General features: G+C 35.7%; 1 protein-coding gene across 1 annotated transcript in view; it reads right to left on the reverse strand.

The window, feature by feature from the left end:
* Positions 1-27,256, reverse strand: part of CPNE8 (copine 8) — a 265,300-nt gene that overhangs the window by 197,689 nt on the left and 40,355 nt on the right. The window contains exons 2-3 of the mRNA XM_013997926.3: positions 20,054-20,094; positions 18,759-18,805 (exon numbers count right to left, since the gene is read on the reverse strand). Coding sequence (XP_013853380.1) covers positions 18,759-18,805; positions 20,054-20,094 — 88 coding nt within the window. The remainder of the gene's footprint in view (positions 1-18,758; positions 18,806-20,053; positions 20,095-27,256) is intronic.

Below are 27,256 nucleotides of genomic sequence, written 5' to 3' on the forward strand. Positions count from 1 at the left end.
GTCTCTGCATAATCCCACACCATCTTCACCTGTCTATCTTCACTCTTCTATTAGGTTATTTAATCTATTAATTGGCTTAAATCCCGTCTACATGATGATAACTTCCAAATGTGTATCATCAGCCCCGATTCGTGGGTGAGTACAGACTTATGCTTAAAACTCTCTTGTTGACTTATACGTGTGGTTGTCTTACGGGACACTCAGAATTGTCAACTAAACTTCAAATACTTATTTTACACTACAACCACCACCTCTGTCATGGTCTGTACCAAGTCTACTGTTTGCCGATAAATGGTAACACATCTAGTTGATTACTTAGGCCATAAATGAGAGTCATCCTTTCCAACTTTTTTTTAACCCACCAACTCTATTGATTACCACCTCATAAACTATCGATTTCAACACCAAAATGTACCTCACAGCTGTCCACTTCTCTCCCTATCTCCTGTTATCAGCTTAATTCAAGCTTTTCATGTTTCTCATGGACCTCAAGAGCCTCCTACTTCATATCTGCTTACTTACTCTTGTTCCCTCTCCAATTCATCCTCCATACAACATCCACGAGTTATCTTTTGAGAAATGTAGAGTCATGAAATTTCAGCACCCTAAAAATATTTAATGGCTTCCCATAGTACTTCAAATGAAACTTCTTTTCTTTGGTCTATAAGACCTGGCCCCTGGTCTATAAGACCTCTTAACTTCATCACGGGCCAGCATCCCCTTGTTTTCTTTGTCCCAGCCAACTGGACTTCTTTCACATCATCTGACACAAGAGACCCTTCCCATCTGATGGCTTTTGTACCTATTTTTTCTTCCCGGAATGGTCTTAACATCACTCTTGCATGGCTTTTTTTATCCTTTAAGCCTCTACCTCTAAGTACCCTAACTAAAGTAGGTCCCCAACCCTACAATTTTATCCTTCATAGCGCCTATTTTTTCCTTCATGAAACTTATATTTCAGAATTATACCTTTATTTGTGTTTTAGATTTCCCCTGATAGACAATAAGCTCAATGAAACCACAGGACATATATATATGTTCGGTTTACCTAAGTACAAAATTAACAAATGGTTAACTAAAGAGATTATCAACACAGTGTTCAGGAAAAAAAAATCATAGAAAATGTATAGTACAGGAGTTCCCGTCGTGGCTCAGTGGTTAATGAATTCGACTAGGAACCATGAGGTTGCAGGTTCGATCCCTGGCCTCGCTCAGTTGGTTAAGGATCCAGCCTTGCCGCGAGCTGTGGTGTAGGTCACAGACACGGCTCAGATCCCACGTTGCTATGGCTGTGGTGTAGACCAGTGGCTACAGCTCCGATTTGACTCCTAGCCTGGGAACCTCCATAAGCCGCAGGAGCAGCCCAAGAAATGGCAAAAAGACAAAAAAAAGAAAAAAAAATTCTATGTTCTTCTCTGAAAATGCATAGTACAATATAAATTTTGATTAAAATATAAGTTTATATATATAGAAAAATAAAGTACAACGGAATGTATCAATTAACTTCTAATTGCTGTTGTTCATTAAGTATTTGTGGGTTTTCCTAATTTCTTGCAGTAAGTATGTTTTACTTTAATGTTTTATTTTTATTTTTTATACCAATCTCTTTTTTTTTTTTTTTTTTTGTCTTTTCAGGGCTGCACCAGTGGCAGATGGAAGTTCCCGGGCTAGGGGTCTAATCCGAGCTACAGCTGCTGGCCTACGCCAAAGCCACAGCAATGCCATGCCAGATCCGAGCCATGTCTGCAACCTACACCACAGCTCATGGCAATGCCGGATCCTTAACCCACTGAGCGAGGCCAGAGATCGAACCTACAACCTCGTGGTTCCTAGTCAGATTCGTTTCTGCTGCGCCACAATGGGAACTCGATATTTTACTTTTAAAATAGGAAATATAAAACTTTTAAGCAGTGTTCCAATTTTTTAATTCATTCTATTACGAAAAGTGAAAACTGGCAATAGTAAGAAATCCACAGATAAATTATGACTAGTTCAGCTCATGGGAAATACATTGGTTCTTTCCCAGAGGCTGGAATATATTAGCTATCAACCAAGTGATTAGTCTTTTAGACTTGAAATAAAATTTAAGTCTTAGCTAATGCCTTATATCACTAAATAAAATTTTTCTAATTCCTTAGAAAACATACAGCTGCATATAACTATATGCAGGTCAGAGGGGATTAAAATTTTGAGGAAAGAGGAGTTCCCGTCGTGGCGCAGTGGTTAACGAATCCGACTAGGAACCATGAGGTTGCAGGTTCGGTCCCTGCCCTTGCTCAGTGGGTTAACGATCCAGTGTTGCCGTGAGCTGTTGTGTAGGTCGCAGACGCGGCTCAGATCCCGCATTGCTGTGGCTCTGGCGTAGGCCGGTGGCTACAGTTCCGATTGGACCCCTAGCCTGGGAACCTCCATATGCCGTGGGAGCGGCCCCAAAGAAATAGCAAAAAGACAAAAAAAATAAATAAATAAATAAAATTTTGAGGAAAGATAATTGTTAATCATATTTGTTAATCGTATAATCTAGAAACAGCTATTTTTTGGAAAGAATTGTAACTTGTATCCTAAAAAGTTTTTTTTTTTTTAATATCCACAATACTGGAGTATGAGAAGTACCAACAAATCTGATCACAATAATCTCTGGTGCAATGAACATATCTAAATATGTCAACAGTCAAACACTTTTATATAATTATAAGGTATTAAGTTTCCTCATCTCATAAATAGAAAATTATTAGGAAAATGCTTTTTTCTACTCAAGTGTGGAAGTTTTAAGTCATTTGAAAAAGCATGTAAACTGTTAATTTTGTTAGAACATAAAATACTGTTTCACTTAAAACTTTAGGCAAAAAATAAACAATTCATAGCCAAGTCATTGAAAGTTTTCCTTTGTTTTATGCTTGAGCTAATCAGATAAATACCTACTTTTCCAATTTGGGAACAAATCTTGCAGAAAATAACAGAATGGAAATACTCTTGATTTTTAAATCAACTAATTGTTAAACTGCTTCAGAGGAGCAGTACTGGAAAGAACATTCATCTATTTATGGCACCAAGCAGATGAACTCTGTTACAATAAAAATGTTCAGAAAGGTTTAATATACTGTGAAGGCGCAGAACAACCATCCAATCTCATATTCATTTGTCAACTAAAATGAAAATGATGAAGGAAAAAGGTCATATGGACTAGTGCATATCTTTATTTTCTTATTAAATTGGAATTAAATCTTAATACTGGTGATACACAGAGGACCAGATATTAGACAAGAAGACTAGATAAACTGAGTAGTGCAGACAGATTAAGACAAACTTAAAAAAAAAAAAAAAAAAACCCTCAGTTTAAGACTATAGACATCATAAAGGATCCAAAGCATAAGCGTGCATATGTGCACATGCACACACACTCACATACGCATACACACACATAAAGATTTACATTCTTAAACACTACTTGGGAGTTAAACACTGGGATTACCAGAGAGTCCGTGGATCTTTTTCTCTGAGGGAAAAAGATAAGAGTTCTGTCATGTAACTCTTTATCTAAGACTTTAAAAAAAAAAAAAAATCAATTCACTTAATTATAAGATAAGTACGAAATCTGAAGGTTTTGTCTAGATCTTACATTATAACGGATGAGTGAGATATAGTTATAGATACACATACACGTGCTCACACACACCCAAAAGTAAATTGACTTTCTTCTAATACTCCTGCTTAAGATAGAGTATTTCATATAAGGAAACTTCATTCTTTTTTTGGATCTTTTATTTTTAGGAATGAACATAAATCAATTACCATCAAAAAAAAAAAACACTGTGCTTACATCTCTGTAGCTATCATGCATAAAATATAGATAAGACTAAATGCCATCAATTTTAAAAATTGGATTATAGTATTTTAGAACCTAAGTTAAAACATTTAACTCATACTCTAAAACACAACAATATTTTAATGAACTACTTTTACTATGTCTTTTTTTTTGGTCTTTTTTGTCTTTTGAGGGCCACACCTACAGTATATGGAAGTTCCCAGGCTAGGGGTCTATTCGGAGCTGTAGCCACCGGCCACAGCCACAGCCACAGCAATGCCAGATCTGAGACACACAGCACAGCTCATGGCAATGCTGGATCCTTAACCCACTGAGCGAGGCCAGGGATTGAACCCGCAACCTCGTGGTTCCTAGTTGGATTCGTTTCCACTGAGCCATGATGGGAACCCCTACCATGTCATTTTTAATGATTAATTCTGTGATTTAGTGACATGTCTTATCATGTGAAGAGAAAAAAAAATTGACTTAATTTATCCCAGAGGCCCTTAATGGAGAATATGGGTTAAATCTGTCATACATCAGTGAGATTTTCTTTTATGTGAGACAAATATTTTTTAAATGAATTGGGCAGATTACTATTTTAATCCAAACAATTATTTTTAAATTAGATTATTTTATTTAGATGATTACCTAAATTCAATAGAAATAAACTTGAACAACGTATTCATACCAACCCCAAAGTTTTTGAATATTTAAAGGCAATCTTACACACAAATGTGAAATAAATGCTGTTGACTAACAGTCATTTAAAAGTAGGCAATAATGAATTTCATATACTTAAAACTAATTTTTAATCAATTATCTTAAAAATCTTCCAAATCAACAATTCCTAGATTTTTTTTTTAGAATTAGTAAATACTCTTACTGCTTTTTTCATGATGTAGCACATTTTCTCCTCTTCCTGACATTACTCAATATAAGACAGACCTTTAAGATAGTTTCTGCACTGAGATTCTTAAATTCTCAGTGCTTTTTTTTTTTGGTGAGTTTTATTTGCTTTAATTTTTGTTGAGAAATTTACAGGGGAAAAAAAAGAAGCATTGCAAAGCTAACTCTATGAATTATTTTCATTCAAGAGTAGTCAGAAAAAACTTTTACTTCTGCTATGGTAAATTAAGTTGTTTCAGACCAACTCTTCCCCTAAGAACAACTAGAAAAGTTGAACAAAATATTAAAACAATCTTTTTGGAGGCACCAGAGAGCTAACAAAAATTTATAAGTTGTAGAACCAAAAACCTAGGAAAAAGAGAAGCCAAAAGAGGAACAACTATTATTCAGCATAGTTTTGGAAGTCCTAGCCACAGCAATCAGAGAAGAAAAAGAAATAAAAGGAATCCAAATTGGGAAAGAAATAAAACTATCACTGTTTGCAGATGACATGATACCTAGAAAACCCTAAAGAGAGTACCAGAAAACTGTTAGAGATCATGAATGAATTTGGCAAAGTTGTAGGATACAAAATTAATACACAGAAATTGATAGTATTTCTATAAACTAACAATGAAAGACCAGAAAGAGAAATCAGAGAAACCATCCTATTTATCACTGCATCAAAGAGAATAAAGTACTAGGAATAACCCTACCTAAAGAGACAAAAGACCCATACTCTGAAAGACCTATACTCTAAAAGATCCTGATGAAAGAATCAAAGACAGATGGAAAGATATATCATGCTCTTGGACTGGAAGAATCAATATTGTCAAAATGACTATACTACCCAAGGCAATCTACAGATTCAGTGCAATCCCTATCAAATTACCAAGAACATTCCTCACAGAACTAGAACAGAATATTTTAAAATTTGTATGGAAATACAAAAGACCTCAAATAGCCAAAGCAATATTGAAAAAGAAAACCAGAAATGGAGGAATCAGGCTTCCTGACTTCAAACAATACTACAAAGCTACAATCATCAAAACAATATGATACTGGCACTGGCACACACACACACACACACACACACACATAGACCGATGGAACCTGAAAGAAATAAACCTAGAAATAAACTCAAGCACCTATGGTCAACTAATCTATGACAAAGGAGGCAAGAAAATACAGTGGAAGAAAGCTATTCTCTTTAATAAGTGGTGCTGGGAAAACTAGAAAGCTACATGTAAAAGAATGAAATTAGAACATTATCTAACACCATTCACAAAAATAAACTCAAAATGGATTAAACACTTAAATATAAGGCCAGACACTATAAAACTACTAGAGGAAAACAGAGGCAGGATGCTCTTTGACATAAATCACAGCAACATCTTGTTCGATCCCCCGCCTAGAATAGTGACAATAAAGACACAAACCAGTGGGACTAATTAAACTCAAAAGCTTTTGCAAGCAAAGGAAACCATTAAAAAAAACAAAAAGACAAACCACACAATTGGAGAAAATCTTTGCAAACGATGCAACCAACAAGGGTCTAATCTCCAAAATATACAAATAACTCATGCAACTCAACAACAATAAAAAACAAACAACCCAATTGAAAAATGTGCAGAAGACCTAAATAGACATTTCCCCAAAGAAGACATACAGATGGCTAGCCAGCACATGAAAAAATGCTCAACATCACTAATTATTAGAGAAATGCAAATCAAAACTACAATGAAGTACCACCTCACACCAGTCAGGATGGCCATCATTAACAGGTCAACAAATAACAAATGCTGGAGAGGGTGTGGAGAAAAGAGTACCCACTGTCACTTGGTGAGAATATAAATTGGTACAACTACTATAGAAAACAGTATGGAAGTACCTCAGAAAACTACATATAGAACTACCATATGATTTAGCATTCTCACTCCTGGATATATCTCCAGACAAAACATTCATTCATTCAAAAAGAAACATGCACCACTATGTTCATCACAGGACTATCCACAATAACCAGGGCATGGAAACAACCTAAATGTCCACTGACAGAAGAATAGATTAAGAAGATGTGGTACATATATGCAATGGAATACTACTCAGCCATAAAAAAGACAAACTAATACCATTTGCAGCAACATGGATGGAACCAGAGATTCTCATACTAAGTGAAGTAAGCCAGAAAAAAAAAGGCAAATATCCTATGTTATCACCACAGCCAAGGAGAGCAGATTTATGGTTTCTAAAGGGGAGGGGATGGGGGAGGGAGGGGGATGAATGGGCTTTGGGGGTTTTGGGATGCAAACTATTATATTTGGAATGGATGAGCAATGGGGCCCTACTGTATGTAGAGCACAGGGAACTGTGTGTGATTGGGTCACTTTGCTGTACAACAGAAATTGAAGAAACATTGTAAATCAACTACAACTTAAAAAAACTCCCAAATAAGAGACAATGATTATGACTGTAGGCTTATTTTTAAGCTCAACTATCTCCTGCTTATAAGAGATACACTTGACATATACAAACACAGGAAAGTTGAAAGTAAATCCATGAGATAAGATAAACCATGCAAACATTAAACAAATGTAAGATAGTTTGTTCACATATCAAACAAAGTAGAATTTAAGGCAAGAACCATTTCCAGAGAAAGGGATAAACACCTGGAACATCTTGTCGGAGGAAATAAGCACATGCTAAAAGAAAGACAGGGGCAACTTTTAACAGTCAGAGAAGCTAGCTTGAAGGTGTTCCCATCGGGCAAATTTGGGACAACTTGAGCACCAAAACAAATGATAGTAACACATACATAAATTCATTGAATAAAACAGGAAACCATAAATACACACTTTTATCAACTGATCAAAACAGACACCACTTTTATCAACTGATTAAAATTAACCTAATCAGAAATGGGACAAATCAAAAATCCTGTGCCACCAGATAACATACAATAAGAAGAGCACAATATCGCTTCAGTGATATTGCACCCAAAACCGTACCATGAGGGGGAAAAAAAAATGTATGAAGTCAAAATAAGAGAAATTCTACAAATTGGGTGGCATTCCATCTATAAAAATGTCAAAGTTTGCAAGTTAGGAAAAGACTGGGAAACTATTCAAGATCAAAGAGACAACAGAAAAATTTTTAAAAAAATGTAAAGGAAAAAACAGCTAAATGCAAGAGGTAACTCTGATTGGATCCATTTGCTAAAAGATATTATGGGAACAATTAATGAAATTTGAATGAGGCCTTAAGATTATTAATAGACCTCATTCTGATTTTATTATATTATGACTGTGCAGGAGAATGTCCTTTATACAACAGAATACTCAAGTGCCTTGGGGTATCATGTTGGCAACTTATTGTCAAATGCGTCAAAGGAAAAAAATTATTTGTACTATATTCACAATTTTTCTGTAAATTTGAGATCGTTTTTAAAAATTTTTAGAGAAACAGATTCATGGACATAGGGAAAGATCTGTGGCTGCTAAGAAGGAGGAGGAGGAGGGTAAAAGTGGGATGGATGGGAGTTTGGGGTTAGTAGATACAAACTATTACATTAGAATGGAAAAGCAATGAGGTCCTACTGTATAGCACAGGGAACTAGATTCAGTCTCTTGGGATAGACCATGATGGAAGATAGTTTGACAAAAAGAATACATACATATGACTGTGTCACTATGCTATACAGCAGAAATTGATTCAACACTATAAATCAACCATACCCTAATAAAAAAATTTAACAAAAAATTTTCGTAAATATTTTGAATCTGAAAGTAAATAAGAGTATAACATATCAAATTTTTTTTTTTGCTTTTTTTTAGGGCCGCACCCACAGAATATGGAGGTTCCCAGGCTAGGGGTCAAATCGGAGCTATAACTGCCAGCCTACATCACAGCCACAGCAACGCAGGATCCGAGCAGTGTCTGTGACCTACACCACAGCTCATGGCAATGTCAGATCCTTAACCCACTGATTGAGGCCAGGGATCGAACCCACATCCTCATGGATTCTAGTTGGGTTTGTTAACCTCTGAGCCATGATGGGAACTCCAACATATCAATTCTTGTTGGATACAGTTAAAGCTTCTCTAAAGGGAAATTTATAGCCTAAAATGCATATATTAGTAAAGAATGACTAAAAATAAGTATTTATATATCTATCTCAAGAAAGTACTAACAAAATAGTGAATTAAATCAAAAAATGTGTGGGTATAATTACAAAACAGAAAAACATACGGCAACAAATATAAACAAACTATTGTTACCTGCATGTGTAGATCCCACACACATAATTCTGACTGAAATAAACTAGACACAAATAAATACATACTATGTGATTCTATTTATATGAGGCAAAATTATTCTATAGTGCTAGAGGTCAGAATGCAGGTTTAATCTGGGAGGAAGGAAGGGCACAATCAGAATTCCTGGATGCTGGAGTTCCCATCATGGCTCAGCGGAAAAGAATCTGACTAGCATCCATGAGGACGCAGGTTCCATCCCTGGCCTTGCTTAGTGGGTTAAGGATCTGGCGTTGCCGTGAGCTGTGGTGTAGGCCAGCAAGCTACAGCTCCGATTTGACCCCTAGCCTGGGAACCTCCATATGCCACAGGTGTGGGCCTAAAAAGAAAAAAAAAAAGAATTCCCGGATGCTAGTAATATTCAATTTCTTGATGTGGGGCGGTTATATGGATGTATTTGCATCTGACAAATTCATTCTGCTATATGATTTGCACTCTTTGGGTGTGTTTTGTTTCAATAAAAGGTATGCTAAAAATAGAACAGGGAGGTATATTGTCACAAAAAGTAGGAAATTATACCATTTGCAACAACATGGATAGATCTTGAGGGCATTATGCTAGTTAAATAAGTCAGACAAAGAAAGACAAATACAGTATGATATCACCATGACTCACAAAAACGAAAGTCATAGAAACAGAATAGATTGGTAGTTCCAGGGGTGGGATGCAGGAGAAATGGGTGAAATTGATCAAAGGGCAAAAACTTTCAGTCATATGATCAAAATAAATAAGTTCGGGAATGTAATGCAGAGCATAGCGACTAGAGTTAACAATACAATATTGTATATCTGAAAGTTGCTAAGAGAGTGGATTTTAAAAGTTCTCATCACTTAAAAAAAGAATATAAACACACTCATATTAAATCCTTATGTTGTACATCTTAAACTTACACAATGTTCTACATCAACTGCATCTCAATAAAGCTGGAAAAATAAAAATAAACAAAAACAGAACAGGAAAATTAGGGAGTTCCCACTGTGGCTCAGCAGGTTAAGAACTCAACATAGTGTCCTTGAGGATGCAGGTTCAATCCCTGGCCTTGCTCAGTGGGTTAAGGATCCAGCATTACCTCAAGCTGCAGTGTAAGTTACAGATGTGGCTCAGATCTGGCGTTGCCGTGAATGTGACTTAGGCTGGCAACTGCAGCTCTGATTTGACCCCTAGCCTGAGAACTTTCATATGCTGCAGGTACAACAGTAAAAAGAAAAAAAAAAAAAAAGCAACAAGAGAAATAGTTCAAGAGAACAAAATTATTCTGGATTTGTTTTTCAGCTAACAATCAGAAAAATTCTGTTGAAAGTATGATTCCTGTTCAGTCAGTCATAAAATATTGATAGAGCTAATAGATTTCAATTTAGCCTTATAAACATGAGCAAATCACATTAAGCCAAAGCTTCTAGTTATCTATGACCAGAAATAGTTATAAAACTATTTTATGTCCTTTTCTAAACAGAAAAATTTCCAGGGCAATCTGCAGTTCTGTTTCCAAAACTGCTATGGCTAATCCAAATGAGTGTAATATAGTATTTTCCTCAGGGACATACAACATATTTTTGCTAAAACAGAAATGTGTTAAGACTGACTATATCTTCCATCGAAAATAGTGGTTTCAGGAAGTTGTTCCAGCCACATGCAACACAACTTCTCATCAACTGTCTTCTGTTACTATCTGCTCAACCAATCACAGTAGAGAAGTCATGATAGATACAGTAACAGTCCTTCCAATGTCTACTAGAAGAATGCGATCTCTAAAGTTTTAAAGCTCAGCAGCATATTGTAATTAAAAGCTCTTTTATAAAAGAGAAAATAGGAGTTCCCATTGTGGCTCAATGGTAACGAACCAAACTAGTATCCATGAGGATGCAGGTTCAATCCCTGGCCTCACTCAGTGGGTTAAGGATCTGGTGTTGCCATGAGGTGTGGCATAGATCACAGATGCAGCTTGGATCCCACCTTGCTGTGGCTGTGGGGTAGGCCTGTGGCTGCAACTCTGATTCAATCCCTAGCCTGGAAATTCCATATGTCATAGGTGTGCATCTCTCCCCCAACCTCCCCTCTCCCCCCTGAAACAAAAGAAAAGAAAAGAAAATCAAGCCAAACAAGTGTTCAGTTGTTCGTCAGTATGAATCCAATAGTGAAGAGCCTGGGGTAGAACCTGATGGAAGAGAGTGTGAGAAAAAGGATGCATACATATGTATGACTGGGTCACTATGCTGTACTGGAGAAACTGACACAACACTGTAAATCAACTATACTCTAATTAAAAGAAAATAGGCATGCAGGACCCTCAATGGTTTATCAACAGTGATTGCCTAAAGACTGTAGCTCTTTCCTGTATCAATCACTTAAGATGTTTCACTTTAATATTTCTATAGAACAAAAGAGAATGAAATGAGTATATCCTAAACTTTAAGAGGTTTTAACCATGTGTTCGACAGATGTTATAATTCAAATTTCAAAATATGTAGTTAAAGTTACAATGAAAAGCAGCAGAACTCGGCTCTCCCAAGTAGTTAGCATGTCACATAAATATTCTCACATGAAAAATGTGACCTTTGTTCTAAATTATCTAAAAGGATTCTTGCAATTCATAAATTCTGGAACCATGATCTTAATAAGTATGTGCCCATATTGAAGGGAATCCTCAAATCATCCTTTTAACAAATATTAACTGAGCACCTTCGAAGAACAAAAGTGGTATCCTAAATGCTATGGTGCAGAAGCTTGACCTGTATGAACTAAGAAAGGAAGACATGGAAGAAAATAACTTCACAAAAAATTCTTTGATGTGTGTTGAATGATATAAAGTAGAAGTTGACAAGGACATAAGAAAGATAAATGTTATGGGATTTCAAAGGTGAAAGGAGGAAGTTCTAGCTGTGAATGTCAGACTCACTAGGTAAAGTAACATTTAAGTTGAGCTAAGAAAAATCTTCCCATCCTTCCTGAATATATGCGTGTTTATATATTACACATATATTATTCAGTACTGACATGAATAAATATTAAAATAGCTTGACGTCAATGGAATGGTGCAGAACAGACAATATAAAACTATAGTAATCAGCATTTGGCAATAGATTTGCCTCTCAAGTACCATCACTGTTGGTTATAATCAACTTCGGCTTGCTTCCTTTCACCACATACTAACATACGGAATCTGGAACCAACTCTATAATTTTAAATGTAATTCACAAAATAGATGACCTACAAGTAACTAAAACTTAATTCAAAGAATTGTAACGTTTTCTGAACCTCTCAAGTATGTGTTCATCCTTAGAGATGTTACTTTGCTATTTTTATCTGCAACTAAGAAGTTTTCACATTTTCATAACTCATGGACCTTATATTTCTAACCCCAAAATTATTATGCACTGAAATATCATTTTAGTTTTAAAAGATCAATTACTTTGATAATTCACAATCTTTAGACAGACTACATTGGAGATATGCAGGTAACTCTAATAGAGTCAGGTATAATTTTTAAATTGTAGATTTCAACTAGAGACTAATTTTAAATAACTTTTCTATCACTTTATTTGGAGCATTTGTGTCAACTTTTTTTTTTCTTTTTTTGTCTTTTTGCCATTTCTAGGGCCGCCCCCACGGCATATGGAGATTCCCAGGCTAGGGGTCTAATCGGAGCTGTAGCCACCGGCCTACGCCAGAGCCACAGCCACTTGGGATCTGAGCCGCGTCTGCAACCTACACCACAGCTCACGGCAATGCCGGATCCTTAGCCCACTGAGCAAGGCCAGGGACCGAACCTGCAACCTCATGGTTCCTAGTCAAATTCGTTAACCACTGAGCCACAACGGGAACTCCTGTTTCAACATTTTTAAGCTTTTTTTTTTTTTTTAATTTCTGCTTACTATCTAAAAGCAATTCATTCCAGAACATAAAACCAAGTGGCCAGTTAGTATATCCTTTTCCAGAATGCATCTAAATTCAAATACAAACACAACCACTCTATTACTGACATAGTATTGACACCTAAATCCAAAGATGGATTGTCTGGACACAATAAAGTTGCTAATAAAACTTTTCAACTATACTGTATGCTCCTTGAGGTAAAAATATTGTCTATTTTTAAAAAATTTTCCACCACTGAAGCTACATGATAGGAACCCAATAAATATAGGTCAGATTGACAGATAGATGAATTTATTTTAAATTATTAATAAAGTATCTACAATATTGTTTTACTTGTCTAATCCCAAATATCCTGAGCGTAATTATCAGAGTGGCTCTTGATATTCTTTTGTAAAATAATATTCAACACTTAAAAGATAAGGGGAAGAACTGGTAAAATGAGGGCAAAACACTTTATGAACACGATAACATCATAATTAGAGCAAGTAATTAGAGCTAATCAGGTCCAACTTTTTTCCTGATGAATCATCCCAACCCCTGTTTGAATATAGGACACCCACTATAGCTCTAGTTCTGGGATACAAAGGTCTTCTTCACAGTGAACGACATAATCCCTCTTGGTCTCTTTGAGCCAAATTTTTTCTTTCTCTTTTGTTTCAACATTAAAAAACTGTACTCTCATTTCTAAATCAAAATACTTTTAGGAATTTGAAGACAATTATTATGACTATTGAGAGTTCGCATTTTTCAGGTCAAACATTCCTTCATTCCTATGGCACAGTGCCCATTCCTTTCTTCAAGATGGTAGCCCTCCTCAAATATATACGTGGCATTTCAATGATCTCAAATATTACTTTTTATGAAAAGTAAGACTCTAGACTTGCTCCCACTGGAGCAAACTACAAGAGTATTTGATTGAATCACATGAACCATTTTTGACCTACAAAAGTGACAATTTCATATAGCTCAACATAATAGCATCATCCTCCTTTATATAAGCACTGTACATCTATCAATCCATCCCTAGATTGCATTAGCTTTTTAGCAGCTATGTTTGTAATACCACAGCATCATATTAAGTTGGAGGTCAAGTAAATCCTATACGTCATTTTCCCATCAACTGCTGGGCTTGTGCGATGAATTTACAAAATATTACAATGCAGAAATTTATTTACCTGCCACTTACCAGTTTTGTTATCCTTAGAAACATATTTTGATCCCTTAGAGTACCAGTGTAGCCTTGACCATAGTGCTTATTATGTGCCAGTCATGGTACCAGTGGTTAAAATTTAATCCTCACAACTGTGTGAGCTAGAATCAAGAGCATAATTCCCCACATTTCAGATGTGGAAACAGTCACTAAGAGGTCAAGTGTCCTCCCTTAACCACTATATCATACTGGCTCACGATATGAGGAAACTGTCTTGCTCAAATGGTTTGGTGAGGATTTAAAAATATATACAGTGTATTTCATTTTTTTCACTCCTTTCCTTTATCCAGCTAGTTCAGTTAGATTCTAAATACAATGGGTTTTTTTCTTACAAAATGCTGTCTCTTACATCTGGCACCTCCCTTCTATTCTTCCAGACCATTTTCTAGTTCTTAACTCTTTCAATTCTTTTGAAAATGCTGTCTATTGAAATTGCCCCTTATCTGGTATTTCCCCATCTTTGTCCACCTTTTCTCTGCTCACTCTATATAATTATGGGTCCTATTTCTCATCACATTCTCAATTTCTATTTTTATAGCAATTTTGCATATTATTACCCCTTAGTTATACATTCCTCTCCTTCAAAGAGAAAAAATAAGTAAAATATTCCATTTTGTGATTTATTTTAATATTACGCTATTTTCCCTAAACAGTAGGTCTCTTCTCCTATTCGCTTTTCATTCAAAGTCAAGCTAAAGAAAATATGAATAAAGCCCCAAAGATCAATTTATAGAATTTCTTTCCATCAATAAAACCAGAATGTGAAGCTTGGGATAAGGATTTGGCAAATCAGGGACTGTGGAGCCAGATAGCCTGGGCTCAAATCCCCATTTCATTATTTACAACTGGCTAACTTTGGTCAAGGCACTTAAGCTTTCTGTGCTTTAGTTTCTCATGTGTAAAATAAGGATTATAACGGCATCTACCTCTTAAGGTTGTTTTGCTAACTAAATTAGCAAGTATTCTAAAGGGCTTAGAACAGTAGTCCTTATAATTATGAAAGACTAACTTAAATAAGAAATTTATATTTCATTGCTTAGGCAATATGAGAGCCTCATCACTAAGGATTTGCTTTGGCTGAGATGCCTCGTCCCTATGGATATTTATCTCATGTCCTCCCTTAGTCCCTCAAATAATGTTATTTTCTGAACACTTCTGGTAAATGTTCATTCCATCTGGCCTGACATCTATGGTCAGTCAACAGTTCCACTAGATTGTCCCAGGACTTTGAGAAAGGTAATCTAAAGTGAATGGCAAGAGTCATCATGTCCCTTAGGAAAATAATCAAAGGAATAACTGGATAGAGTAACATGAGAGTGAATAGCATGGGCTCAAACAGTAGAATGCTATAACAAGGAAGACAAAAGATAACTTGTCTGAATAAAGGAGGTGGCTCATCTGAGTTTACTTCATGAACAAAAATTCACCGCACTGGATAACTAAATAAGAAAACTGGAAGAACAAGTCAAGGACAGCTGCAAAAATTATAGTTTGATATATTGACTTGTGATATTATTAACTATATGTGAAGCAAAGAAGAAGCAGGCATGGGGCAAAGATGATGAATTTATACCTGAATATGTAGACTTTGAGATAAATATTGAATAAATATGGAAGTATACAGAAGCAGACATGAGAAACTGGTGGTCAGGATCCCACTTACCAATTATCAGTAGAGACAATTAAAAAAAATTTTTTTTTTAATTTTTGTCTTTTTTAGGGCTAGAATGGCAGCATATGGAAGTTCCCAGGCTAGGGGTCAAATCAGAGCTACAGCTGCCAGGCTATGTCACAGCCATAGCAATGCGGAATCTGAGCCACATCTGCGATCTACACCACAGCTCATGGCAACACTGGATCCTGAACCCACTGAGCAAGACCAGGAATCAAACCTGCATCCTCATGGATACTAGTCAGGTTCGTTATCACTGAGCCATGATGGGAACTCCCGACACAATTTTTTAATTGGTTTATTCTCTCAGGTTTGAGAATAAATTATAATGATCTTATTCTCACCTTCATTCTCACAGTTGAAACACCTGGGTAAATGGTTGGCTGCAAAGCAATCTGTGGCAACAAATAGCACAAATCTCACTTGGGAAAACTTGCCAGAAACTATAACCTCGTTAAAACAAGGCACTAACTTCCTGGGATAACCAGCAATGACAAGAAGGTGTAAATGCCTTTTCTTTTAATATGCTCCCTTCCACTCCATTTAAATGCATTGATATGCTATTAGCTAACTAAGTAATAATTCTAGAGATGACTGGCCAAGATGGTGAAGTAGAAAGGCCCTGAGCTCTACTCCTCTCACAAGCATGCTAAAAATCACAATTCGCAGAACAACTATCAATGAAAAGACTGCAACCTATCAGAAAAGATCTTCTGTAACTAAAGACATAAGAAGGAACCACAATGAGATGGGTAGGAGGGGCAAACCACAAAATAGTCAAGTTAGTAGAAACAAAGAAATCATAAAGATCAAGGCAAAAATAAATGAAATAGAGTCTAAAAATACAATAGAAAAAAAAGTGAAACTAAAAGCTGGTTCTTTGAAAAGATGAGTAAAATTGATAAATCTTTAGTCTGACTCAAGAAGAAAAAAGGGATAAAGTCCAAATGAATAAAATCAGAAATGGAGAAGTTACAACCAACAACACAGAAATAAAAATGATCAGAAGACACTACTACAAACAACTACATGCCAATAAAATGAAAACCCAGAAAAAAGGACAAATTCTTACAAACTTACAATCTCTCAAGACTGAACCAGGAAGAAATAGAAAATATGAACAGACCAACAACCAATACTGAAACTGAATCAGTAATTAAAATACTCCCAACAAACAAAAGTTCATGACAAGATGACTTCACAGGTGAATTCCACCAAACATTTTGAAAGGAGTTAACATGTATCATTCTCAAACTATTTCAAAAAATTTCGGAATAAGTAAAATTTCCAAACTCATTCTATAAGGCCGGCATCACCCTGATAACAACAGCAGACAAAGATATCACAGAAAAGAAGATCACTGATGAACATAGATGCAAAAATCTTCAACAAAATATTAGCAAGCTGAATCCAATGATACATTAAAAAAATCACACAGAAAGATCAAGGGGGATTTATCCTCAGGATGGCGAGGAGTTTTCAAAATCTGTAAATCAATCAATGTGTTACACCACATTAACAAACTAGCATAAAAACCATAGGATCATCTCAATAAATGCAGAAAAAGCTTCTGACAAAATTCAACATCCATTTATTATAAAAACTGTCTAGAATGTGCACATACAAGTATACCTCTACATAATAAAATATGATAAACCAATAGCTTATGTCATACTAAATGGTGTAAAGTTGGAAGCATCTCCTCTAAGGTCAGGAATAAGACAAGGATGCCCACTTTCACCAGTTTTATTCAACATAGTATTGCAAGTCCCAGGCATAGCAATTACATAAGAAAAAATTAATAAATTAATAAAGGGAATCCATATTGGTAAAGAAGAAGCAAAACTGTCACTGTTTGCAGTTGACATGATACTATCATATAAACATAAATTTCTAAAGACCCCACTAAAACTATAAGAGCTCATCAATGAATTAAGTAAAGGTTCAGTACACCAAAATTAATATACAGAAATCTGTTAATTTCTATATACTATCAATGAACTATCAGGAAGAGAGATTAAGGAAATAATTCAATTTTCTATCACACCAAAAGAGAATAAAATACCTAGGAATAAAGCTTTCTAAGGAGGTAAAAGACCTGTACCCTGAAAACTAGATGATGCTGACAAAATAAATTGAAGATGATGCAGATGGAAAGATATACTATGTTCTTGGATTGGAAGAATCAGTATTGTTAAAATGATCATGCTGTCCAATCTACAGATTCGATGCAATCTCCATCAAATTGCCAATGTCATTTTTCACAGAACTACAACAAAAAAATCTAAAAGTCTGTATGGAAACCTGAAAGACCCTGAATAGCCAAAACAACCTTAGAAAGAATAACAGAGCTGTAGGATTACATTTTCTAACTTCAGACTATACTACAAAGTTCCAGTAATCAAAACAGTATGTGCTGGCACAAAAAACAGACGTATAGATCAGTGGAACAGTATAGAGAACCCAGAAATAAACCCCTGCACTCTGTGACAAAGGAGACAAGAAAGCACAATGGAGAAAAGACAATCCCTTCATTAAGTGGTACTCAGGAAACCGGACAACTACATCAAAAAGAATGAAACCAGAATGTTTTTAAGCACCATATACAAAAGTAAACTCAAAATGGACTAAAGATCTAAATGTGAGACTGGAAACCATAAAAGTCCTAGAGGAAAACATAGGCAGAACACTCTTTGACATAATTCATAGCAATATTTTTCATCCCTAAGGCAAAGGAAATAAAAGCAAAAATGAACAAATGGGACCTAATTAAGTTTAAAAGCTTTTGCACAGCAAAGGAAACCACTAGTAAAATGAAAAGACAGTGAATAGGTTGAAATAAAAGAAAAAGAAAAAACATGAAATAAAATGAAAAAAATTTAATCTTTGGGTTGAAGATTTAAAATAACTAAAAACAGGAAAGTATCATCTTGATCACAGTGTAACTTCTACCACATCTTTCAGCACAGTGATATTTTTTAAAATGTCAATTCTTACCTCTCTCCATTCTTTATTTCCAACTCCTTGTACATATAAGACACAAACTACAAAAGATGAAAAAATATACATATCAACTTTTTATAAGCATCACATATAAATACTCAATTTACTTTTCAGCTATCTAAAAGCTACATTAAAATTAATTCCTAATTCCTAGCCTTACTCTGGCAAGAAAATTGCTATAAATCATCACATGACTAAAAATTTTTATAAAGAAGCAAAAAACTATATCAAGTCCTTAGAACTTAGCATGTGCAGAGCTTGGCAGAGAAAAAATACTTGCTAATCTCTTCAAACATGTCATGTAGATAAATTTTTTAACTATAGTTTAACTATTGTTGAAATATTTCAGTATGTTACTAGTCATGACTCTTCCTGGGATACTCATAATGTTCAAAGTCATCACAGGAAGGAACCTGAAGCAAATCATACCCTACATTTAATATTTGCAACTCTGAATCTCAATATTTGTAAACAAGTAAGAAATCCTGTCATTCTGAAAGGACATCACAAAAAATAAAGGAGGTTAACAATTTGAAGTAAAGATTAAAAAAAAAAAAAAAAAACCCATTCATCAAATGAGCCTCAGGAAATTTTAATACCCACAAATTATAATGCTTTTTCTCCAATGATTACCTCAAGAATTCTATCACGTGACAAAACCTTCCTCCTGTAGTTAAACCACATAGACATAGATTCACACTTTGGAGAGATGGAGAGCTGATGGATATCAATTTCTACATATCACCAGATCTATAATCACTACTTGATTTGTATGTCATTTCTATGGTTTTCTAATTTGAACTGTCATTTTACAAGTTATCTTGAATTTTCAGTATAAATAATTACAAATCAAAAAATTCAGTTCACTTAAGATATTATGTTTCCTTTAGTTGTGCATGCCTTTATATACTGCATTTGTTCACACACAAAAAAAGAGGGAAATTATTACTCTGTGTCTTGATCACTTAAAATTATGGCCCATTACAGTTGTCTTTCAAATTTAATTTCCGCTATATGGTTATACAATGAAGTTTTAATTTCAAAGAGAACTGTCCTACTCGGAAGTTGTCTGCATTTCTATCTTATTCTGAAAATGTTCAGCAATTCCCTCTCTTGAGCCAGAGTACTGCCCAGGTAGATGAGAATGTGGGGCCTGAGACCATAACCCTTCTTGCTTTCTAGGCTTTAAAACAAATATTTAAATAAGAGCTATGATTTTCATATAATTTTTGGCAAAATCAAGTAAGTTAAATAAGCAGACTTTCGCAAAGCAAGTCATAGATACTTACTTGGATCAGATTTAGAAAATGTGTCTCTATCAAGAAGATTTCTGTTGAACAAAAAAAAGGTGTTAGATGAATATAATACCAAAATATTTATGAAAGTATATAAACATATATATGCATAAATGATGACCTGAAAGTTCTAAAAGTTAGATTGTGCTTCATATTAATCCTCCACTAATTGGTAATAATTGATAATAGTTAAATTACATTGTATGTTTAACATTTCTAATAAAAATTTCATGGCTGATTTGTCCTAGTCTTCCACCAAGACCAACCACTCGTGTTCATTTATCTGCAGTGTGCTTAGTATTTAAAAAGCCTTTTTTTCATGTGAACCTGATATTGTTTTGTATTTCAGGTTCATAAAAGTTACTGCTTCCATGGAATCGCTATACACTGAGAAAATAAAAAACATAGTCAAAAGAAGATCACAGAAAAAAAAATGAGACTATGTCTTCAAATATTCCTAGAAAGAAAATATCAGACATGTTTACACTTGGAATTAAGTCAGCTTCAAAGACCACTAGTCAGAAATCAAATTAAAATAATCTGTCCATCCCCTAAGCAGATATTATGACTCCAGCAATGACTGGCAAACAGTAAATTAAAATATTTCCATTTGAGAAGTTACTGTGGTATGTATTTATAAAGGTAGCTCTTCATGTAAGTGGAAATTCCCAAGCCCTTCCTATGTGTCTAATTTTGCTCATTAAGTTTCCTAAAAAAATGTAATTCATCTCTTTCAAAATTCAAAAAATCAAGGGGAAATGACAGTGCAAATATTGCAGTGTGCTTGGGACTCAAAAACTATGCTATATACATTTGAAAGAAAATGATTTGATTTCAGTGCCTTATTTGTCTTTAAAAAAAAAACCTACAGTCTTTAATCACACATATAAAAATTATAGATTTCTATCAACAATAAAGGTAGGTATTCTTAATCACAGACTTTACTGGCCGCATTATTTCTTCTAGCCATTATGATCCATAACACACAGTGGTAAAGTCAAAAGCAAAGAAAGAAAAAAAAATCTTAGATATTTTATAAGTTGAGAAAGGAAAAACTCCATAAACTCTACATAATTTAGTCCCCAACCTTTGCAACGTAGCTTTCCTGCTGCTGTTTCAACAATAAATTTCAGCTATACTCTGATTATATGAATAAAACAGAATAGACTATCTCTGACTAGATTTAATTCCCAAAAGACTACTTTACTCAAAAATATATGACTTTAAAAGTTTGGAAAAGGAAAATATTCTTAAATGATATATACACTGCAAAAGACTAGTGATTATCAAAATGCATCATAGGAGTTCCTGTGGTGGCTGGTAATGCACCCAACTAGGACCCATGTGGAGGCGAGTTTGATCCCTGGCCTGGCTCAGTGAGTTAAGGATCTGGCGTTGCTGTGGCTGTAGTGGAGGCTGGCTTCTGCACCTCCGATTCAATCCCTAGCCTGAGAACTTACATCTGCCACGTGTGGCCCTAAAAAGGAAATAAAAACAAGAAAAAAAAAAGCATCCTAAAGTCTGGGTTGATGATAGGAATGCAAGATTTTTTGCAAAGTTTATTTTATTTAAAAACGAACAAACAAACAAACAAACAAACTAGAAGTCCCCACCAAGGCACAGTAGGTTAAGAAGCCGACTGGAGTGGCTCGAGTGGCTGTAGTGGTGTCGCTTCAAACCCAACTCGGTGCAGTGGGTTAAAGGATCTGGCATTGCGGCAGCAACGATTGATTCAATTCCTGGCCCAGGAACTTCCACATTCCATGGGTGTGGCAAAAAAAAATGAGAAGAAATTTTTAAAAAGAAAGAAAGAAACTAAGCTGAGACCCAGAGAAATTGAGTAAATGAGTAAGAGCACAAAGCCCAGTACAGAATATCCAAAGAAGTCAGCTTTCTGAATCTGATTTCCCTATTCTTTTCAAAAGCTTCACTGTCTGGAGAAATCCAGAAGAAACAACTTGTTTTCCCATAACTGTTGGAAATGTGGAAAGTCTCTCATTATACCTATTGATTGAGCCACCAAAGAATAACATAAAATACATCCCTGTTCACAGACGAATATGAAGAGAGATGCTGCCTATACAATGAACAAAGAGAACAAGGAGAGGAGGCCAAACGTAACTGCACTTAGTCATAGAAAAATACCTTTGTTTTCTATGTGAGGCACCTAAAAAACATAGCGCGCTCGCACACACACACACACACACACACACACACACACACACACACACCCCACTTCTCATCAGCTTTTATATGGGAAGGCTACCCTTCTCTCCATGAGATGATCATTTACTTGAGTTAGGATGCCTATGACATTGTGCCTACAATTTTACAATACGATGTTGAATTTGAACACTAGGTTAAAAATTCTGAAAAAAAAAAAAAAAAAAAAAAAAAAGGAGTTCCCGTGGTGGCGCAGTGGTTAACGAATCCGACTGGGAACCATGAGGTTGCGGGTTCGATCCCTGCCCTTGCTCAGTGGGTTAACGATCCGGCGTTGCCGTGAGCTGTGGTGTAGGTTGCAGACGCGGCTCGGATCCCGCGTTGCTGTGGCTCTGGCGTAGGCCGGTGGCTACAGCTCCGATTCGACCCCTAGCCTGGGAACCTCCATATGCCGCGGGAGCGGCCCAAGAAATAGCAACAACAACAACAACAAAAGACAGAGAAAAAAAAAAAATTCTGAAGGTGTCTTTCTATTCTGTAAATCTTGATGTAGCTGAAACAAAGAAGAAAGCAGACAAATGAAAAGAAATTATGGAAAAATACAGTGTATGAGTTAGAAAACTTATCTGAAGAAATAACCTGATCAAAATTTAATCTGTGAATTGCATCTGTGAATTGCATGAGATGAGTAACCACTCATCTCAAATTCCATTTAAAATGTCTGGACTTAGGAGTATGACTGCAATAGCCTTAACTAAAGCTGAAGCCCATTCAAACTCTTAACTGGCACCAAGAAATACCAGGTTTAAGGAAAGAGGCGTATTTTGCATGAAGCCTAAAACAGAAGTTGATAAGCAAGAAATTAGTAACACCCTTTCAGAACCATGGAGGAGGAAAGCTGCCCTGACTTCCCCCTTTATTATTCAATCCTCAATGATAATTAGTCCTTTGAAGCAGACCAATGACTCAAGCTACCTTCCCTTATGACAATAGTTAATTATCTCATCTGACAATTCTGCTTACTCTGATTTTATGCTCAACAAGTTACATGCCAATCTTAAGACAACTTCTCATAGAGTTATTAGCACAGAATTGTTCTGACTAGCCAAGATGAATATTAGTTTTCTTGACGATTACAGTTTTTATTCACAGTTTTTATTCTCTATTAGCATTCCAAGATCGATACCGAACAACCAGTTAGCTTCCTAAAATCTCAGGCTTCTCTAACTGGAAAATAGCAATTCCATTTAAACTTGTTCCCTAATTTCAAGAAGCCTGAAAAGGCTAAGAAGACAAACTCATAGAAATAACTAAAGAGCAATATTGGACGGTATATAAAATAACAGTTTATTATGGGGAAAAGGAACAGTAATCTAAAAATAGGGTTAAATTAATTCAGCTACAACTAAAAAAAGACAGGTACAATAGGTATTAGCTCTTAACTGAATTATTTTAAAAAATATACTAGCAGGAATTCCCGTCGTGGCGCAGTGGTTAACGAATCCGACTAGGAACCATGAGGTTGCGGGTTCGGTCCCTGCCCTTGCTCAGCGGGTTAACGATCTGGCGTGGCCATGAGCTGTGGTGTAGGTTGCAGACGCGGCTCGGATCCCGCGTTGCTGTGGCTCTGGCGTAGGCTGGCAGCTACAGCTCCGATTAGACCCCTAGCCTGGGAACCTCCATATGCCGCGGGAGCGGCCCAAGAAATAGCAACAACAACAACAACAAAAGACCAAAAAAAAAAAAATATATATATATATATACTAGCAAAAATAATTATCAGTATGCCTATATAAGTGAAATAGTCTAAACAAATAGATATCTTGAAATAACTACCTATTTTAAAAACAAATCTTAACTATCCTTTTCTGTTACTTTTATACAATGAGATTTTATGAGTGGCAATTAAAACTTCTAATTCTTCATATATAAAATGAGCATAATAACATGATCTATTAAGGTAAAGGTGATATGTGAGTTAACCTAGAAATTACAGGCCTGTTGCTAACTTATTCCTACTCAGTAAACAAAATCATTTAATAAATATTATTCCACAGGGTAGTAAATATTGAATTTTTAAAATCCTTTAAAAGGGAAGCAAATATCACTATCTTAACAGATGTAGTTTGGAAAAGAAAATCTACCTGTTGTATATTATGAATTTTAAAATCAATGGTTTCTAAGTAAAGACGATTTTACTCTTTGACTTTTTAAAGTGCTAAGTATATATATACGTGTATACACACACACACACACACGCACGCACATGTTCTAGGTAATATATCTTCAAACTGAAGGTAAGTTTCAAGATGTATGCCACTGTGGCCAGCAGAACTTTTTAACATGTAAAATGGCTCCACTGCTTGCCTAAGTGGCATTGTTCTATTTAGTTTTAAATAAGAACAAAAATATAGCTTATAGATAGAGCCAAATGAAAAAAAACTGTTCTATTTAGTTTTCCGTAGGAACATAAATATAGCCTATAAACAGGGCTAAACAATGCTTTATCATTTTGCAAACAAAGCCCAGCATAAATTTTCCACATGTGGACAGAGAACCACATCTCTGTATAAATACAACCTCCCCTGAAAATTGTCCTGTATCTATAAATAAAAGGATGCTAGTTTCAATTAAAATTCAGGAAATTATTAGAGGCTTTATTTATTTACCTGTGATTCACTGTAGTCTCAGGATCACTGCCTGCCTGCAAGGTCTTTACTAAATATTACTTAGGCAGCTAGAGAACCTAGCTTGCACATAAACAAAGGTTCCCAGGCACCCCCTGCATGAATGGATGGTTTTAGTAAACCCAATCAAAAGCATTAGCTTTTTGTAGTTCCCTCATGGCTCAGTGGGTTAAGGATGTGGGGTTCCACTGCTGTGGCTCTGTTTAAAGCTGTGGGGCGGGTTCAATTCCTGGCTTGGGAACTTACACATGACACAGGTGAGGCCAAAAAAAAAAAATTTTTTTTAAAGCATGAGCTTTTTACCTTAGGTGTGATGACGTGTTTTATTATGGAAAAAAGAGTAAAAGAGGAAGGTGGCATGTTAGACCTTTGCCCTAATAAGTAACCCATTACCTGAAAAAACCTGAGAGAGACTGCTTTACTGGAATTGTAAACACGCCCCATCTCACCCCTTACCTTGGGCATCATATTATCTTAAGGACTGGAATTAGGAAGTTGTTGGCATATATATCTTGGCATAATACATATATAATGCATATAACACAAAAAACGATTTTCAAGAGTTTTTCTTATAAAGACAAGGAAATCAAAACTTTGCACAACAGATTAGGAAATTTATTCAGTCTTATGAAGTGACTTGAATACAATATTTAATTCTCTCTGACTCATTTTTTTCATTATTTTTATTCACTGAACAAATATTATAGCTGGAAATTCAGCATGCAAAGTTAAGGAAAAAAATATTTTGCCTAAATTTACAATATCTATGTCAAAGCAGAAACATTGTGCACAGAAAAGCCAAAATTTTAGAAATGAAAAAACCAAGTATTCTGAAACTGAAGCTTACTACAAATCCAAAGTTAGCTATAACCTAAGACACCAAGTAATTCTAAAGGACAGGATCACTGGAAAGTACTTAACAAGATTATCAGCTTTCAAGAAAATAGGAACAGACTTTCAGACCTGACACTGTACAGACTAAACTTTCAGCGCAACAGCGGTCTCTCATAGGCTGAGCATACAAGCAGAACTTTATCATATCTGATAAATATTACTCCATGAAAACTGGGCATAAAATAAACTTTAAATTATTTTTCAGTTTGTGTTGAAATTAGTTGTTTTCAAGTATGTATTTATTCATATTGTTGAGTGGAAAAGTTCAGTGATAAAAATACAGTTTCAACCTTTGCATGGGTTGATTCTGGTTTGGGTACCAAAAGAAATTTGAGGGGAAGATAATGGTGAAAACTTTCATGTTTCTTTTAAGGCATTCACTTACAATTGATATTCTTGAAACTTACTTAAAAGGAAACCCACGTCTTTTTACAGTCTGACATGTCAGAGCTCTGTTTGCCTGAGCTAAGATTAAATAGACGAGCCCATTGGTCTGAAGTAACGTAGAGTAAACTCAGGGTGATACAAGTTTCAAGAAAAAAAGAATGGGAGTCGTGGATCAGCAGTTAATGAACCCGACTAGTATCCATGAGGATGAGGGTTCAATCCCTGGCCTTGCTCAGTGGCTTAAGGATCGGCGTTGCCTTGAGCTGTGGTGTGGGTCACAGACACAGCTCAGATCCCGCGTTGCTGTGGCTGTGGTGTAGGCAGGCAGCTGCAGCTCTGATTCGACCGCTAGCCTGGGAACTCCCATGTGCCACAGGTGCAGCCCTAAAAAGAAAAAGAAGAAGAAGAAGAAAAGATTGGGTATTACAAAACCCAATATCTGATTTCAGGTAAAGAAGAGAAACATAGGAGTTCTCCTTGTGGCTCAGTGGAAACTAATCTGACTAGGAACCATGAGGTTGCGGGTTCAATCCCTGGCCTCGCTTAGTGGGTTGAGGATCCAGCGTTGCCATGGGCTGTGGTGTAGGTTGCAAACGAGGCTCGGATCTGGTGTTGCTGGGGCTCTGGCATAGGCTGGCAGCTATAGCTCCAATTAGACCCCAAGCCTGGGAACCTCCATATGCCACAGGAGAGGCCCTTAAAAAGGAAAAAAAAAAAAAAAAGAGAGAGAGAGAGGATAAAAGAGACTGAGAACAGAATATGTATCTTCTTAAAAATCTAAAACGCATGCACAAAACTAAATTCAATTTATCTTCCAATCTTGAAGCCCCTTCATTTCCTACCTCAGTAAGGGGCAACCATGGAAGGTAGAATAATCACCACACTATGCCCACAAACATACCAGGTCCTAATCCTTAGATCCTATTAAAGTGACTTTACGTGGGGGAAAAAAGGTCTTTGCAGATATGATTAAAATATGGATCCCGAAATGAGTTTATCCTAGGTTATCTGAGTGGGCCCTAAATGCAATCATATAGCCACATAAGAAGGCAGAGGGAGATCTGAT

This window comes from Sus scrofa, chromosome 5, assembly GCF_054392235.1.
Source record: "Sus scrofa isolate SSC_HxYL_T2T_F1_AM1 chromosome 5, Sscrofa_HxYL_maternal_Yorkshire_Landrace_v2.0, whole genome shotgun sequence".
Taxonomy (NCBI): Eukaryota; Metazoa; Chordata; class Mammalia; order Artiodactyla; family Suidae; genus Sus; species Sus scrofa.